This window comes from Mastigoproctus giganteus, chromosome 5 (assembly GCF_048544385.1).
Source record: "Mastigoproctus giganteus isolate SK-2022 chromosome 5, ASM4854438v1, whole genome shotgun sequence".
NCBI lineage: Eukaryota > Metazoa > Arthropoda > Arachnida > Uropygi > Thelyphonidae > Mastigoproctus > Mastigoproctus giganteus.
Window position 1 is genome coordinate 207,458,771 of NC_143579.1, and position 17,947 is coordinate 207,476,717.

The 17,947-nt window shown below is 37.3% G+C and overlaps 1 protein-coding gene across 1 annotated transcript in view; it reads left to right on the top strand.

The window, feature by feature from the left end:
* Positions 1-17,947, top strand: part of LOC150086038 (DNA repair and recombination protein RAD54B-like) — a 354,517-nt gene that overhangs the window by 296,004 nt on the left and 40,566 nt on the right. Inside the window, exons 23-24 of the mRNA XM_090374778.1 lie at positions 5,544-5,612; positions 15,713-15,766. Of these exons, the coding sequence (XP_090230904.1) occupies positions 5,544-5,612; positions 15,713-15,766 (123 nt within the window). The remainder of the gene's footprint in view (positions 1-5,543; positions 5,613-15,712; positions 15,767-17,947) is intronic.

Genomic DNA, 17,947 nt, shown 5'->3' on the forward strand with positions numbered 1-17,947 from the left:
CAAAAATCCAAGAGATACTGACATGTGATCCATCTTTCTGTGCCATTCATCGACCATTGATCCTCGATGCAGAAAGCTTATCATATAGCTAGCTTCTGATGTATTATCCTGGCTACCTGGTTGTGTCTATGAGTGTACTCAGTCTGGGTGATCACCTCGTATCCTGCGGTGATGTGTTGGATTGTTTCTGAGGCCAGGTGGCATCGTCAACATGTGTCATCAAACACTCCGGGCTCCTTTGCGATGTATTTTCTATAGTTCCTGGTGTTTATTACCTGACCTTGGATGGCAAGCATGACTCCTTCAGTCTCAGGGAAGAGTGTCCCGCTCGTGAGCCATGCATTGGAAGCAATTTTATCTATGTGATCTTGATGGAGATCATTGTAGTGTCTGCCATGGAGTGTCTTCTCTGCCCATCTTTCTAGCTTCATTTGTACCTCCTGGTTGGGGGGGGGGATCTTCTTGCTTAGGTTGAGTGGGGTACACCGCTTGTCTATCTTTCTTATGGCCCGGTGGAGTGCTGCTGTGTGTTTCTGAAAGTAATCCTTCAGGTTAACTATTGCTGTCTTCTGTTGCTCAATGAGGTCTATCAGGCCCCTTCCTCCTCTTCTGGACAATTGTCAGTCTCTCCATGGCAGATTTCGGGTGGTGTTGGCAGCTCTTGGTCATCATCATTATTATTATTAGCCATATGATGCAAGGAAGCCTGAGGCTTATGCTGCACCAGCCAAAAAAAAAAAAAAAAAAAAAATTCTGAATTACCCTGAGAGAGAGAGAGAGAGTAGAAGGGAATCACCAAGAAATAGAAGAATGATGATATCCAGCTCAGAACTCTGGGTGTGCCAAGCCCATACTCACCAGTTGTATGGGCTTGGCACACACTCTCTCACCATGAAGGAATATGGGGCATGATTTCAAAATATGAAGATTAGATGAGTAATTGATGACTAACACCAGGTAGTGCTCCTTCAAGGTGATTTGAACAGGATTCAGGGATGGTCGGATAAGTGATGCCAGTGTTTTAATACTGCAAAATTTAAGGTTTACACCCAAGGAATAACAACCCCTAAAATAATTTATATAGTTGGAAGTCTTGAATTAAAAGTATTAGAGGAAGAATGGGATTTAGGTATTATGATGCTGGCAGGCCAATGGTGTCTTATTGACCTACTGAACAGTTATGTGCAGAGATAAGAGGTAATTCCATTATATAAGGCATTGTGTGACTGCACTTGGAATACTTTGTCCAGGCCACACTAAAACGACAAGCTTCTTGAAAAGAACCACATACCTGGCAAGATTGACAAAAGAGAACCTATAGGAGAGAGGTACTTGAATATGTAGGATACAGGGTTTGGTATCTAGGTACCTTAGAGGGAATCTAATTGAAGTTTATAAGGCTTTGAGAGGGTATATAGTAAAATGAATGAAAGTGAAAGTAATGGTATTAAATGAACCTAGAAACAGGTCAGTCAAACTAAGGATTTCAGACTAAGCAAGAACAGATATAGACTGGTTTGGAGGAAGTTTTGCTTAGCCAACAGGTTTTTAATCTTGAAATAAGTTGTCTCCATGGGTAGTTGAGGTCAGTGGCTGGGGAAATTGAAAGTCCAGTTTGATCACTACATCAAAGAAATAAACAAAGTTTATTTCTTTTTTAGCTAGTGCAAAAAAAGAATTGGCTTCCTTACACTGCCTAGACAATGTCACCCACCAGTATTGCACTACCTCTGGTGGGTGCGGGATTTTGTACACATAAGCACATATAGGATAGTAGATAGCAAGATGAAACCCAGGCTGGTTTCATCTTGCCTGGGGACGGGCAGCAGCTGCCCAGGTGTTTGCTGCTCCCTGGTGGCCTAGAGTTTCTACACCAACACAGAGAACAAAGGTGTAGATGGGCTACTGCCTTAGAGCCACCACGCACACAAGCCCTGGATGATGGAAATGTATATATAATTGTATATAAATCTATGTAAGTTTTGTATATATATGAATGTATGTAAACTGTGTATATTAATAAATGGAAAAAATAAATAAATGCTTAGACAATATGAATCCTAATAATCTAATTACATTATAATTAGTATTAATATTGATTAAATTATAATCATTTAATAATTAAATACATTAAATGAAATTTGGTTAATTGTTTACTAAGAATTTAATAAAAATAATGAAAAATACACACATCAGATATTTTACCATAAATTTCAGAAATCTAGTTACACTTGCACTACCATGAAATTTTTACAATATATTGCCACCGTGAAGATAATTTTGAGTAAAAATTTCTTTACTCATCATTATGTAGTAAAGATTCCTTCGATTTGAAACTAAACTGGCAAAAATTAAGTCCTGAATTGACAGAATGGTTTGGAATGCAAAATATTAAAAAAAAAAAAAAAAAAGGGTCAAAGTGGCATTATGCCACCAACAGGTTCAGCCAAAGCATTATTATTTATAGCTTATTCCTTGTGCTTTTTAATGGCATTTAATGAAACAGAATATGCTTTGGCTTAATAATATACTCATAATTATAAAGCATTCAAGTTAAGATATTGTTTTCTCAATTCACATTAACCCTTTTTTGCAGTGAGCTTAATTATGATCTTATTTTGACTAGATTTCCCAACACCAGAGTGAAGTTATTGCCAAAAAATCTAATCAAAATTTAAAAAAAAAAAAAAAAACTTTTTTATGTACTAAAGTACATAAAAAAGGAAAAAAATTTTCTGTTCTAGATTATCCCCTTTGAATGAGGGTGCCATTTCTAATGCCATGTCTTATCTTAAATTTAGTTAACCATCCATCAGCAAAAGCAATTGTTATATCAGTGCTCATTTTTTCTTTAAAATCTTTGCTTTGGCAATAATAATTGACCCTAATATAGCCATACCTTCCATTTTTATTAAAACGATACCGATTGTTCAATAAAAACTACTCATGCAGTACTTTATCTAAGTGTTCTAATTTTGGCTTGTGCAAACTTTCTATCGGCTATCTTATTGTTAGGTTCTGAACATGCAGTAAATTCTAAAAATTTATGCTTTCAATGTTTAATATCATACAATGTTGAAGAGCCAATGTTATATTCTGCCATTAATACATTCCTACTTATGCCCCGTTCTATTTTCTTTATTATATCACAGTGGTTTTCAAGTGAGGGGTTTTTAAACCAAAATTACATGGCACCCTGGAATGCTGCTACAGCACCAACATTCCAGGGTGCCACGTAATTTGGGTTTAAGTTACTTAAACATATTTTTTTAAAATTTATATATTTATTTCATTATAAAAGGTACATCCTTATTATTATGTTCCATAAACCACATTGATAATATTTACATATGTCAACTGATCATTCTATTTACAATTACAAAATAAAAAAAAAATACAAAAAACCTCACATTATAAAAGATAACAGTTCTATTACATATAATGTTACGTTACAATTAACTTTTGTAAATATATCATATATCATATTTTTTTAATATTAGATATACAGGTAGTTCTCGACTTTACGAGTTAATTCGTTCCTAGCACACGCTCGTAAAGCGGGAATTTATTTTCCATAGACATAATGTTAAAAATAGGGGTTACGTTATCGACAATGAAATTAGTTAGCTAATTAGTTTTTTTAAACAATAATTGATTTATCCAAAGAAATGAAAACGTAGCCTGTAAAATCAAGCAAATTATAATAATAGAGAAATTATTTATGACTTACAAATGTTAAAGAATGTTTATTCTTCATCATCATCATCGACTAAATGCACATTCGTTGATCACTCATTATTGGCTCGGCACTCGTTGGTTTGTTGCACAAAGAGTCATCCTCTTCAGAAATGCTTCAAGAGGTGTTTATTTCCAAGATAATCTTCTCTTTTCTTTATAAATTTCAGTAGCATGCATAAGCATTTTTTAACGGAAAGCACAAATTGCAATTAATACGATTTGCGTGGAGTAACAAGTTTACGAAGCAAAAAAAAGGAATGAAAAGAAGATTCTGAAAATTTATTTATGTTTTTTTATACAATTGAAGATTTCAGTAAAGAGCAAACACATTTTACCATAATAACATAAAAACCCACACAATTCCAGCTATCAGTATTTTCACAAATGCAATAACTTTGAGTTTACTACCCGTTTATAATTGCTTGCAGTAACAGAAAAGCCCAATAAACTGGAAACTGCAAATTGTTTTTATTGTTTTATGGTCGCGACTTCCAGAAATGTGCTTTAGAAAAATATCACAAAGCCGTTCCAAATTGGTTCTTGTAACATATGATAACATTGAAAGTGTAGTGCATTTAATGATTTGAATTGGTAACTAATACAATTTACACTATAAAAACGACCTTTTAGGGAGTTATATAGCGAAAAATTTAACTTCCGAGGTCGCAGAATGAATTAACAAAAAACAATGTGTTATTGGGTTCACGTTACGATATTTTTGCGATACAATGGTAACTGATTAATACTGTAAAGCGCGGTACACTGTAAACTACGCACGTGGTTTGAAATGTGGTATTTATGAATGTTTAACATTCATTTTTTGCAATTAATGTTCATATTTTCGATTTTGTTGATACTTGATACTTTGAAAAAAAAAAAAAAAAAAACTCGTAAACCCGGGAACTCGTAAAGCGGAAACTGCCTGTATATATATATATATATATATATATATACACAAAGAGAGAACTGGAACTAACAGGCGGAAAATTTAGTAGGGGTACCACAAAATAAAATAAATTACTCAAGGGTGCCATTATTAAAAAAAGGTCGAAAACACTGTTATATCAAGTTTTAATGTCGTTCTTTTCTTCTCTTTATGAGGTTTATTAACTTTAGGAGTCATAGTGAGGGGTTTTTAATTTTAAAAAAAATGTCACACAACAATATAATCTGTGATATCAGTAGAGAATTCAAAATGGCAAATGTAAACAAATACGGTAATCACATGAATTGCCGTTTTCTTTTTTTCGGCACTGCAAGACATCTGTGCGATATGTAAACATCTGATCTCGATGTGCTGTTAGCTCGAATGTTCCATTATTTGGGGTGTTATTTCAACAGGCTACTGTACTTTCATGCTGCCATATATTAAAACTATGTCTACTGTTAGTTAAAAACACAAATAAGAGATGGCAGCACTACTAGAAGATTTTAAAAGTACTGATACTTACTTGAAATGACCTTGAAAAATGTAAATTTACATATTTCTTGGAAAGGATTAATAACATGACTGTCAATTAAGCATATGAGTATAGTTTTCTACATTCTTTATTAATGTGTATACAATAATGAGTGCTTTAAAATAAGCATTTCAGTTTTGATAACTTTGTCAGTCTTAATCCTGCTGCTTTTCACTTAATGCAAAATGTGGGTGTCCTTATCCTTTAAATTAAAGTTTTAACCTATAAGAATTTACTGCAAATGGAAGTTTTTGTGATTAAATTGTTTTAAGGAAGAAATTAAAAGTTTATATAAACAAATTAGTAATTAACTTTTATACTGATTTTAATTATTTTTTGTATTAGAATATTGGAATGGCAGAACTACTTCAGTGGGATCACATCCCGGGTCCTATTTCATCAGAAATGATTCAGGTATTATTATTTAAACAATATATATATATATATATACTCACACACTCCTCTTACAATAATTATTTTGGCACAGTAGAGTGCATCTTTCTGGTATGTTAGCATATGTAGTAAACCCTCGCTAATCCGGTTACAGTTAATCCAGATGTCAGATAATCTGGATCGAAATATGAAAAATTCTGTTCACAGTTGAGTACCTTACTTTGAAAGACACATGGGATTTAGGAAGTCAGATAAGTCACTCTGACTGTGGAGGGAGAGAGATGGAACATACATCACATTGTCTTGTGTGCTGTTCAGTATTGTTGTTTACTGAGTCGGACGGATGTTATTGCTTATATCGCTTCATTTGAGTATTTCTTTATATGCATATTTGTACATAAGTTAATATATTTTATATATTATGGGTTTATATAATTGTTGGCTAAACCACAATGAGAGGTCCTCGTATGTAGACTGTTTCATCTTTTTTCTGATAATCATACCTTTAAAGCTATCAGATGTGCTCACAAAATCTGATAACGTCCCTTTATTTTTTTTTCATTTGCAATAATACTGATAACTGGAATTCTGTGGGTTTTTATGTTATGGTATTATGGTGAAATATGTTCCCGTTCACTGAAATCTTCAATCATGTAAAAAAAAAACAAATAAATTTTCAGAATCTTCTCTTCATTCCTATTTACTTATTACAATGATGAAGGGAAAAGGGACCAATGGAAAGTGAAAGTGCTGGCAGTGTTAGGAAACGAAACAAAATTGATTTTAGAAATGAAAATGATTAATTAAGAAGTACGAAGCAGGACAAAGTTTGTAATCTATTGCACGGAATTAGTTCTCGCTGCTTCAACGGTGAATACTATTTTAAGGGAAAGTACACGTATAAAAGAACATGTTAAAGGATCAATGCATTTAAGATTGACAGCGATCACAAAACAGCATTCAGGTGCTATATCAAAAATGGAAAAGCATAGAAAATCAACAAGCAACAAGTATTTATGAAGATATTAAGGATAAGTATGGCGAATCCCAAGCCAAGTTTGTGGCAAGCAATGGGTGGTTTAATAGGTTCAAGCATCAGGCTGGGGCGCATTATAGCCTTAGTTGCTAATGCGCCAATAAAACCCAAGAACCAACCAACCAGCATCAGGCTGGTTTCAAAAACATTAAAGTATACAGTGAAGTTGCCAGTGCCGATTCTGCAGCTGCAGAGAAATTTTGCGATGTGTTGGAAAAAACCCCTTCTAAATCTCCACAGCCCTCAACTTCCATAGCAGCATGCTTATCAGCTGGAGAGTTAATTCTGGCAACAATGCTCGAAAGGTAACTTGCTGATATTATGCCTGTCTCCTCTTTAATTTTGAAATTTTTGTACACTTTTGTAATTTTTCCTGCACATGAGAAAAAAATTGAAAAAATAATTATTTACATGTTCGTTGAACATTTCTTTTTTGCTTCAATCAAATTCAGCGCGCATAGTTGCGAGTGCTGCATAAGCATTTAGGGAAATTCCGACTTGCATAAAATTCGACTTATGTAGAGTTCTGCGGAATGCAACCCTTACGTAAGTCGGGGAGTGGCTGTATTGTCTTTTTATAGTTTTAAATAAAGGCCCTACAGGGATATATTTTTATTTATTTTCACCTGAACTACCTATATCATTAAATTTTTCATTTATTTGTGTTCTAAGTTTTTTTTTATATTAGAACAATCTTAGCATTAGCATTAGTAGAGGCATTTGATGCAAGAAAGCAAGCTTATGCAGCATCAGCCAAAAAAAAAAAAAAAAAAAAAAAAAACCCACTTCCACTTCACCCCTCTGTTCGTTCAAAATACCTGTCCAGCTGAGCCTTAAACTTATTTAGGCTATCAACCTCCACCACAAGGGATGGAAGTCTGTTCCACCAACCAACCACCCGCTGGCTAAAGGCAAATTTCCGCACGTCTATCCTACATCTGTCTTTCCTCAATTTGAATTTATGCCCTCTCAGGTGATTTTTCTGAGCTAGAGGAAGAATCCCATCAGCATTGAGCATGCTTAAACCATTCAAGGCTTTATACACCTCTATCAGATCACCTCGCTGGTGCCTAGTCTCCAGACACTGTGATTTGCAAAACTTAAGCCTTTCTTCGTAAGAGCACCCCTTTGTTCCATTCACTAATCTTGTTGCCCTTCTCTGTACTCGTTCCAGCAGCTCTACATCCTTCTTGAAATGAGGCCTCCAGACCTGTATACAGTACTCTAGGTGTGGCCTGACCATTGCCTTATACAATGGAATAATCACCTCCTTATCCCTGCTGGAAAAATTCCTGTATATCATTGACAATACTCCATGAGCTACTCTTGCAGCCCGTCTGCACTGCTCAGAGAACTTCATCTGCCTGCACAACCACCCCCAAGTCCCTTTCATTCTCTACCACTGTTAGTGTAGTACCACAGAGTTGATACGTTGCTCTGGGGTTGCTGTTTCCCATGTGTAGTACTTTACATTTGTCAATGTTAAACTTCATTTGCCACTCTCAGCCCATCTGCTCAACCTTTCCAGATCCTGTTGCAGCAGCATAGTGTCAGTAGTGTCCTTGACAACCCTGCCAACCTTTATATCATCTGCAAACTTGGACATTAAGCTTGATATACCATCATCAATATCATTTATAAATACAGAAAACAATAATGGACCCAACACTGAGCCCCGAGGGACTCCACTAATAACATTAGTCCACGATGAGCAGTGTCCATTGATTACCACTCTCTGTCTTCTCCCCCTCAACCACCCCTTTATCCATAGCAGCAATTTGCCTCCAATGTCACACTGCTCCAATTTGTGTAGCAGTCTTCCATGTGCAACAGTATCAAAAGCCTTTCTAAGATCCAAGTATATAATATCAAAGTTATTCCCTGCATCCAGTTCTTTTGTGACTGCATCATAGTATCCAATCAAGTTGGTCAGGCAAGACTTCCCCTTAACAAAACCATGCTGTGTCTGAGCTATAACTGAAGTCTTGTCTAAATGATCCTGCAGTGCTTCTTTAACCAGTGCCTCCATTAATTTTCCTGGAACAGAAGTTAAGCTCACAGGTCTATAATTACTTGTGTCAGCCTTTGATCCTCCTTTGTGAATTGGGGTCACATTTGCACATTTCCAGTCTATGGGTACCTCCCCTGAGTCCAAGGAAGCTCTCATAATTATGGCTAAGGGTTTGCTTACTTCCTTTGCTGCCTCCTTTAATATAACTGGATAGATCCCATCCACCCCGGGTGCCTTTCTTGTGTTTATCTTCAACAGTTTCTCCTCCACTTTACTCCCAGTTATTTCAAGATTCTGTAGCTGACTGCTAGAGTTGAATACACCTCTGGCATTCCCCTTGCTGAATAACTCCTTATGTGTGAATGTCGATGCAAAATATTCATTTAGTTTGTTAGCTACCTGAGCAGGATCATCAACAGTTGACCCATCAATATCAAGTGGACCAATCTGATTCATCCCCTTCCTTCTAGAGTTTACATGAGTAAAGAACTCTTTGCTGTTTTTCTTTGCATCCCTTGCCAAGGATTTCTTGTAATCTGCCTTCGCCTGCCTAACCTCCTTTGTAACTTGGTTGCATATCAACTTGTATCTATCATAGGCTTCTGTGTCATGTGTTAATTTGTAAGTATCCCATGCATTTTTCTTCTCTGCCATATGCCTCATTAGTTCATCTGACATCCATTTTGGCCTAAACCTTGAACAATATTTCTTAGTTGGTATGTAAAGTCTAGTAGCTTCCAAGATAAGTTCTTTGAATGTTCCCATTTTGAATTTGCTGTTGGTAACATCATCAGTTGGTCCCACTGTATAGAATTTAAATACTGTCTCAGTCCATCGTAGTCGCCTTTACGGAAGCAATAACCCTTCCCTTTACCCCTAATGGTAGTTACCTCTTTCAGTAAATCCCACTTCAGCACACTGTGATCACTGCCACCTAGTGGTTCATTTATCTGCAGATTCTTAATGCATGAAGAATCACTGCTGATAATCAAATCAAGAGTATTACTCCCTCTAGTTGCCTCCCGAACATGCTGATGTAGAAAACAATCATCCAGTAAATCCACAAAAGCCCTGCTAGTGTGTGAGTAACCAGCCCCCAAATTCCAGTCAATATCTGGGAAATTAAAATCTCCCATTATAAGACTCTCTGATTTACTGGCCCACTCTATTTCCCTGTACAGTTCCTTATTATAATCATCAGAGTCATTAGGCCTATAGCACACTCCTACTCTCAATTTTGATCTCCCAATGCTTATGTCACACCAAACTGACTCAACACTGCACTGTCCAGCGATGTCGACTGGCTTCACTTCCTTGGTTTTTATGTGTTTCTTAACTAATAGCATAACCCCTCCCCCCTTCCTATCCTGTCTATCCTTTCTGTAGACGTTGTACTCCCCAAATTGCAGTTCTGCATCCCTTATATCTGTGTGACACCACGTCTCTGATATCCCAACAATATCTGCCTTTGATGTTTTTAGCAATACCTCAAATTCATCAAATTTATTTACTAAACTCCTAGCATTGGTGTACACGCAAGTATACCTGCACCTGTTTCTATTCTTAGCTACCCTAACACAACCCATGTGTTTACTTGTACCGCAATGGCTCCCAGCAGTCTCTGAAATACCATGCATCTTGTTTTTCAGGCTTCTGCTCATTCTAATAAAAGCTGTGCAAGAATCTCTTTCACCTCTGCCAGTGGCTACTGTCAATCTATTGGTCTTTGTCTCCCCCCAAGCTAGCAGTTTTCCGACCCACCTAACACTGCCTCGATAGCATCAGCAAATATTCTTGCACCCTTTCTATTTAAGTGTATCCCATCCCTGTAGAAGCAATCTCTCCTGTTAACAAGTACAGTCCAGGCTGAAAAAAATTCTTCAGCCTGGACTGAAAAAATTCCTGATTATCTTTTACTTCACTAATCCTGATTATCGCTTAATCCAGATGACCTCTTCTCCCAATTAATCTGGATTAGCGAGGGTTTACTGTATAACCTTTTTCTATAATTAGTAGGAATTTAGTAGCTGTTAAACTGACAGTTTGCATTTCTATAATAATATATATCCTGAATTACAATGAAATGAAAACAAAAATATCGTTAAAGCTCTCTTTCTTAGCACTTAGTCCTCCATGATAGTATAGTAGCTTAGCCACTTATCACTCATTTAGAGTCTAGAGATTAGAGCAATTTTTAAAGTTCTCTTCAGTTGAGAATCTGAAAGTGGACAATCAATGGAAGTAAGTTATTCCATGTTTCCAGCCTGCGCAACTCACAAATCAGTTTGTGAACACACACTTTTATGGACAAAATACATACAGCACTGCAATATGATCTTATATGCTAATGTGAGATATAAATCATTAATAATAATAACTTGACCATCAAACAGGCATGCTAGGTATTGTTGGGTGGTGAGGGAGTATTATTAGAATTAAAAGTTTATTGAAAAACCCAGCACTTCTTTGTGTAGTGAACCATTGAAGCAGTGCTTCATTGATGTTCGTAACCTCACACTTTCTATATATTTTTTTTTCGGTTATGTTCTTCTGCAGTGCCGATATGTAAACATGTTTATTCTTCCGCAATGTCGATACTGTTAAAGAAAACAAACAAAACGTTTTACACACTTCAACATTTTTGCACCACTTTCTATTTCGTGAATCGAGTGACACTATCTTTTGTTAGTAGACATGTTTCCGAAGGAAGGATTCATTTCTAACTGATTTTACTTTAAAATAACAGTAAAGTGATCTGCACACACAGTTCTTAGAAGTCCCAAAATAAATTTATGGTTTGGTGAATACAAGACAATCTAGGTGCCTCCGTAGCCAGGTGGGCAGGAGCAGCAGTGCGTAGCATGCGCTTCTTGATTAGACATGGGTTCAAGCCCGTGACTACCAAATACGGAGGATGTGGAAAGGTCAGGGAATGACCACTGCATATCCCCGGAGCAATATGGCCTTAGTTGTTAATACTCCTAAAAAAAAAAAAAAACAAATAACAATAACAAGATAATCTGTAAATAGGATAATGCGACAAGCAGAATGCCAATGCACTATTGTATAGCCCCGTCCTCGAAAGGACAAGGTCATAAACTGGCCATTAATCCAATGTGATGAGGGTGGTCATAAAAGCTGTCACTTTTCATTTTTGTCTATTCCGAAAATTGGGTTTTTTCAACTACCCGAGCAATTAAGAAAGTTTGCATAGTTATCAAAATTTGTATGTTATATCTGTGTAGAATGCTCATTATAACAGTGAGCGATTGTATGGGAATATGTGTAAATTAAAATCATTATGACTTTTTGCTCATTATAGCCGTGATCTCGTTATAACCAAGTTCGACTGTATTTACTTGTCACACCATTTGGAGATTAGCATTAGTAGAGGCATACGATGCAAGAAAGCAAGCTTATGTAATATCAGCCAAAAGGAACGCTCCAATTTCACCTCACTGTTTGTTCCAAATACCTATCCAGCTCAGCCTTAAATTTATTTAGGCTATCAACTTTCACAACAAAAGATGGAAGTCTGTTCCACCAATCACTGCCCGCTGGCTCAAGGCAAACTTCTGCACATCTACCCTACAGCTGTCTTTCCTCAATTTGAATTTATGCCCTCTCAGGTGATTATTCTGAGCAAGAGGAAGATCCCATTAGCATTGAGCATGCTCAAACCATTCAAGGCTTTATACACCTCAATCAGATCACCTCGCAAGTGCCTAGTCTCCAGACACTGTAATCTGCAAAACTTTAGTCTTTCTTCGTAAGAGCAACCCTTCGTTCCATTTACTAATCTTGTTGCCCTTCTCTGTACTTGTTCCAACAGCTCTGCATCCTTCTTAAAATGAGGCCTCCAGACCGTATACAGTACTCAAGGCCTTACCATTGCCTTATACAAGGGGATAATCACCTCCTTATCCCTGCTAGAAAAATTCCTGTATATCATTGACAAGACACCATGAGCTACTCTTGCAGACCATCTGCACTGCTCAGAAAACTTCATATCTGCCTGCATAATTACCCCCAGGTCCTTTTCATTCTCTACCACAGTGTAGAACACAGAGTTCATACATTACTCTGGGGTTACTGCTTCCCATGTGTAGTACTTTACATTTGTCAATGTTAAACTTCTTTGCCACTTCTCAGCCCATCTGCTCAACTTTTCTAGATCCTGTTGTAGCAGCGTACTGTCATTAGCATCCTTAACAACCCTGGCAGTCTTCATATCGTCTGCAAACGTGGACATTAAGCCTGATATACCATCATCAATATCACTTATAAATACAGAAAATAGCAATGGACCCAACACTGAACCCTGAGGGAATCCACTAATAACATTAGTCTACGAAGAGCAGTGTCCGTTGATTACCACTCTCTGTCTTCTCCCGCTCAACTATCCCTTTATCCATAGCAGCAATTGGCCTCTATCCATAGCAGCAATTGGCCTCTAATGCCACAAAATTTGTGCAGCAGTCTTTCATGTGCAATAGTATCAAAAGCCTTTTTAAGATCCAAATATATGATATCAAAGTTATTCCCACATCCAGTTCCTTTGTGACCACATCATAGTATCCAATCAAATTGGTCAGACAAGACTTCCTCTTAACAGAACCATGCTGTGTCCGAGCTATAACTGAAGTCTTGTCTAGATGATCCTGCAGTGCTTCTTTAACCAGTGCCTCCTTCCCAGGAACAGAAGTTAAACTAACAGGTCTATAATTACTTGTGTTGCCCTTTGATCCTCCTTTGTGAATTGGGTTCACATTTGCACATCTCCAGTCCATGGGTACCTCCCCTGAGGCGCCTCCGTAGCCAGGTGAGCAGGAGCAGCAGCGCGTAGCACACGCTTCTTGATTAGACCGGGGTTCGAGCCCGTAACCACCAAATACGGAGGATGCTGAAAGCTCAGGGAATGACCACCGCATATCTCCCGGAGCAATATGGCCTTAATTGCTAATGCTCCTAAAAACCAAACAACAAACAAACAAACCTCCCCTGAGTCCAAGGAAGCTCTCATAATTATGGCTAAGGGTTTACTTACTTCCTTTGCTGCCTCCTTTAATATAACTGGATAGATCCCATCCACCCTGGGTGCCTTTTTTATGTTTATCTTCAACAATTTCTCCTCCACTTTCCTCTCAGTTATTACAAAATCATCTAGCTCACTGCCAGAGTTTAATTCGCCTCTGGCATTCCCCTCCCTGAATAACTCCTCATGTGTGAATGTAGATGCAAAATACTCATTTAGTTTGTTAGCCACCTGAGCAGGATCATCAACAGTTGAATCATCAATATCCAGTGTACCAATCTGATTCATCCCTTCATAGGTAAAGAACTTTTTGCTGTTTTTCTTTGCATCCTTTACCAAGGATTTCTCATAATCTGCCTTTGCCTGCCTAATCTCCTTTTAATGCAGATGTCTGGTTAAGTTCCTGTTGGAGACTGGAGAAATTCTTAAGTCTTTTCATTTGGAGATGTGGCTAGCTGATATCAAGTGGAGGAAATTAAATTCTCCCCCATAAGTTATTCCAGGTTTTTCAGTCCACAAAACAAACAATTTAACATGAAGTCTCAGTTCTTTTGCTACGTTATGAATGTTCTGAAAATTCCCAAAGTATAAAAAGTCCCTAGGTGCAGACTCAAAGTCAAGAACTATCTGTTGATAGCTCTTGCCTTTGAGTCTGCAATGGAACTTCTTTGGCTTGGTCTCTAGTGGAGTGGGACCAGAGTCAGTTAAATGCAAAATCACTTTTAAATGTTCACTGTGTTTTTTTTTTTATAGTTATTTCTTTGTGATCATAATTGACCTATAATTTAAGGTGTCTCTGATTTACCCACCACACTTTTAAAAGGAATTGGTAATGTAACTATACTCACAGAAGTGCATTAGTTTTAGACATTAAAGGTCAGCATCGTGAGATACAACTATTTTACTAAAATATCACTCATACATGGAATATTGGATACAAGTAATATAAGAAATTTGATACTAAGGCATAAAATTCTAGTGTTGGTCCTAACCCAGTTCCCACCTCACTCTCATACTGTATCTCCAAAAGAGCACGAGAAGTGCCAAGGTCTTGCATAACAATTTCAGCCTGCTTGAGCAAGTCATCTCGGGCAACTGTGCGCTTCCTCCGATCTAGTCTGGGATACCTGGTTCCTGGGCAATGCCACGCTGTCACCCCTATCGCTAGTGGATGAACCCACGTTGGTTGGTTGGTGGAACCAACTTCCATCACTTGTTGTTGAAGTTGATAGCCTAAACAAATTTAAAGCTCAACTGGACAGGTATTTCGAACGAACGGAGGGGTGAAATGGGAGTGGTTTTTTTTTTTTTTTTTTGGCTGATGCTGAATAAGCTTGCTTTCTTGCATCATATGCCTCTGCTAATGCTAATGCTAATTTACAGAATGGTTTATAGTGGTGTCATTATTGACTATTCTATCAAGGAATAACTGAGAAATATTTACTAGGAATTTTACTTAGTGCCTTGCTTTAAAAAAAAAGTAAAATAAGAGATACAAAACAAAACTGGTCTTTTCAGTTTATAAAATGAAAATAATTTATTTTAATCTTCTGCTTTAAAGAACACTATTATGAATATGCATACAATCTAGTCCTTCACTTTACAGTACTCCGTTTTTACACCAATTTCCCGGTGTAAAAAAGTGGCGTAAGATCAATTTTAAAAAAAATAGCATATTTTTAATCAGAAAAGAATTGACAGGATTTTTTTAAAATCCTGTCAATTCTTGATCTGACATAATTTTTTATCATTAAATATCAAATAAATGGCTGTATCTGTGATGTCAAGTTTGGCTGAAATTCTGTTGCAGCAAAACTTCAACTAATACAGCTTATCCTAACTTTTCTTTACATCAGATTTTGTTTCCTAATGATATACTGCTTACCCTAGCCAGTGGTAACTAGGGTAAGCTGTATATAGTTATGTTTGCAAGCCATTATATTTTGCATTTTTAAGAGTATATTATTTATATTTCAATGTTTAACAATAGTTCAATTTATTATTATTATTATTATATATTCTATTTATTTTTTTTATAGGATGAACACTTAGCCAGAAGTGGACAAAACATTTCTTTTCTATTTAGGAATCTAGTAAATAAATAGAAATAAAAACATTTGTAATTGTTAGATGATAATTTTAAAATAAAATTAATTTTATATAGATTTTTGTGAGATTTTTCTAATAAAATTATCTTTATTGCAAGAACACATAAGAGGTGTGATTGGAAAGTTCAGGGACTGCTGTATCTTGAAGTTGCAAATTGTCAAAACATGTTCACTGACTCATCTAGACAAGGCAGTACATGAATCAGCCATTTATGTGTTTTGCTGCATTTTAAAATGAGTGATTTTACTAAGCAGAATATTTACATCAAATTTTTTAATTTGATGTAAATTAAAAATTTACAAATTTTTAAATTAGGAGAAAAATACAACAGAAACCCAATAAATGTTAAAAAAGCTTTTGGACAGAATGCCAAACATGTTTCAACAGATTTCAATAGGACATAAAGGGCGCCTCCGTAGCCAGGTGGGAAGGAGCAGCAGTGCGTAGCACACGCTTCTTGATTAGACCGGGGTTCAAGCCCGTCACCACCAAATACGGAGGATGCTGAAAGGTCAGGGAATGACCACCGCATATCCCAGAGCAATATGGCCTTAGTTGCTAATGCTCCTAAAAACCAAATAACAAACAAACAAACAAACAGGATATAAAGTTTAGAGCCGTGCTTGTCTGACAAAGATGATCCTTGCAGTGGCTACCTTTCAACTTCAAAGACTGATGATTCATTCTCTCATAATCTGATCAGAAGTGATCGACATTGAACAAACTGCAAAGTTATTAGTGAAAGTGGTATTCCTTGTGGAACATGTCAATCAATTTTAATGTAAGATTTGGATACACAATGTGTTTCAGCCAAGTTTGTGACTCTCAGATCCTCACGGAAAGCACTGAGTCCTTGCATGTCAGGATCTTCATCAATTTACTGCTGCTCACCAACACTATGTTTCTTCTGTCATTACTGGTGACAAATTGTGGCTGTATGGCTATGACCTGGAAAAAAAGCCCAGTCCTCTCATGGAGGACTTCATTTTCTCCAAATCTAAAAAAGCAAGACTATCTTAATTAGATGTGAAGATTATGCATATACTTTTTTCTTTTTCTTTTTTTAACTTGCATACACTGAAAGGACAGAATTCATGGGATACCTGGTTCCTGGGCAATGCCACGCTGTCACCCCTATCGCTAGTGGATGAACCCACCGCTTGGCTGGTAAATAGGTACACTGCATTCATGTAGATAGTAATTCAATGTCAGTATGGATAAACATTGAGTTATAACTGACTTTGAAAGAAGGATGATAGTGGGTGCCCGACGCATGGGTCACTCTATTGTGGAGGTGGTACAGATATTGTACTATTCCTGTTCGGCAGTATCAGCAGTGTATCAGGAATACGCCATTTCCGGAATAACATCTCACTTTGGACAGTGCTGTGGGTGGAGAAAGGTGGTGGATAACATGACCGTTGACATCTGTCTTGCATTGTTTCAGCCAACTGGAGAGCAACAGCGGCATAAATCACCGCCGACTTCAATGAGGGAGGTGCCAGAAATGTCTCCACCCAGACCATCAGGCAATCATTAGCCGAAATTGGTTATGGAAGCCACCGACCCACCAGAGTCCCAGTCCCATTGCTAACACCACGACACAGAACTCTACGCCACCTCAACTGGGCGAAAGAACATCGGCACTGGACCTTGGATAGTTGGAGACGGGTCTCCTGGTCCGATGAATCCCATTTTCAGTTATTTCAAGTGGATGGGAGGGTGTGTAACTGGCAGAAACTGAAGAAAGCTATGCACCCATCATGTCAACAAGGTGGGTGGTTGGTAATGGTCTGGGGAGTGTTCAACTGGCACACGTTGGGACTCTGGTACATCTCTGAATGGTCCAAGTTACGTGTCCATCCTTGCATCTGCTTCCCTTCATGATCATCTTGCACCCACAGGGCAATGGACTCTTCCAGCAGGACAGTGTGCCTCCCCACAGAACCATGGTTCAAAGAGCATTCCACAGATTTTACCACCATGGAATGGCCTCCCCATTCATCGGACATGAAGCCTGTGGAGCATCTTTGGGATGCTGTGGAAAGGTTCATTTGAGCTTTGGATCTTCCACCCAGGAATGCGACTGAATTATGAACAGCAGTTCATAATTCAGTGACTGCCTTATCAAGGAGAGAGGTGGGCCTACCCATTACAAGGTAGGT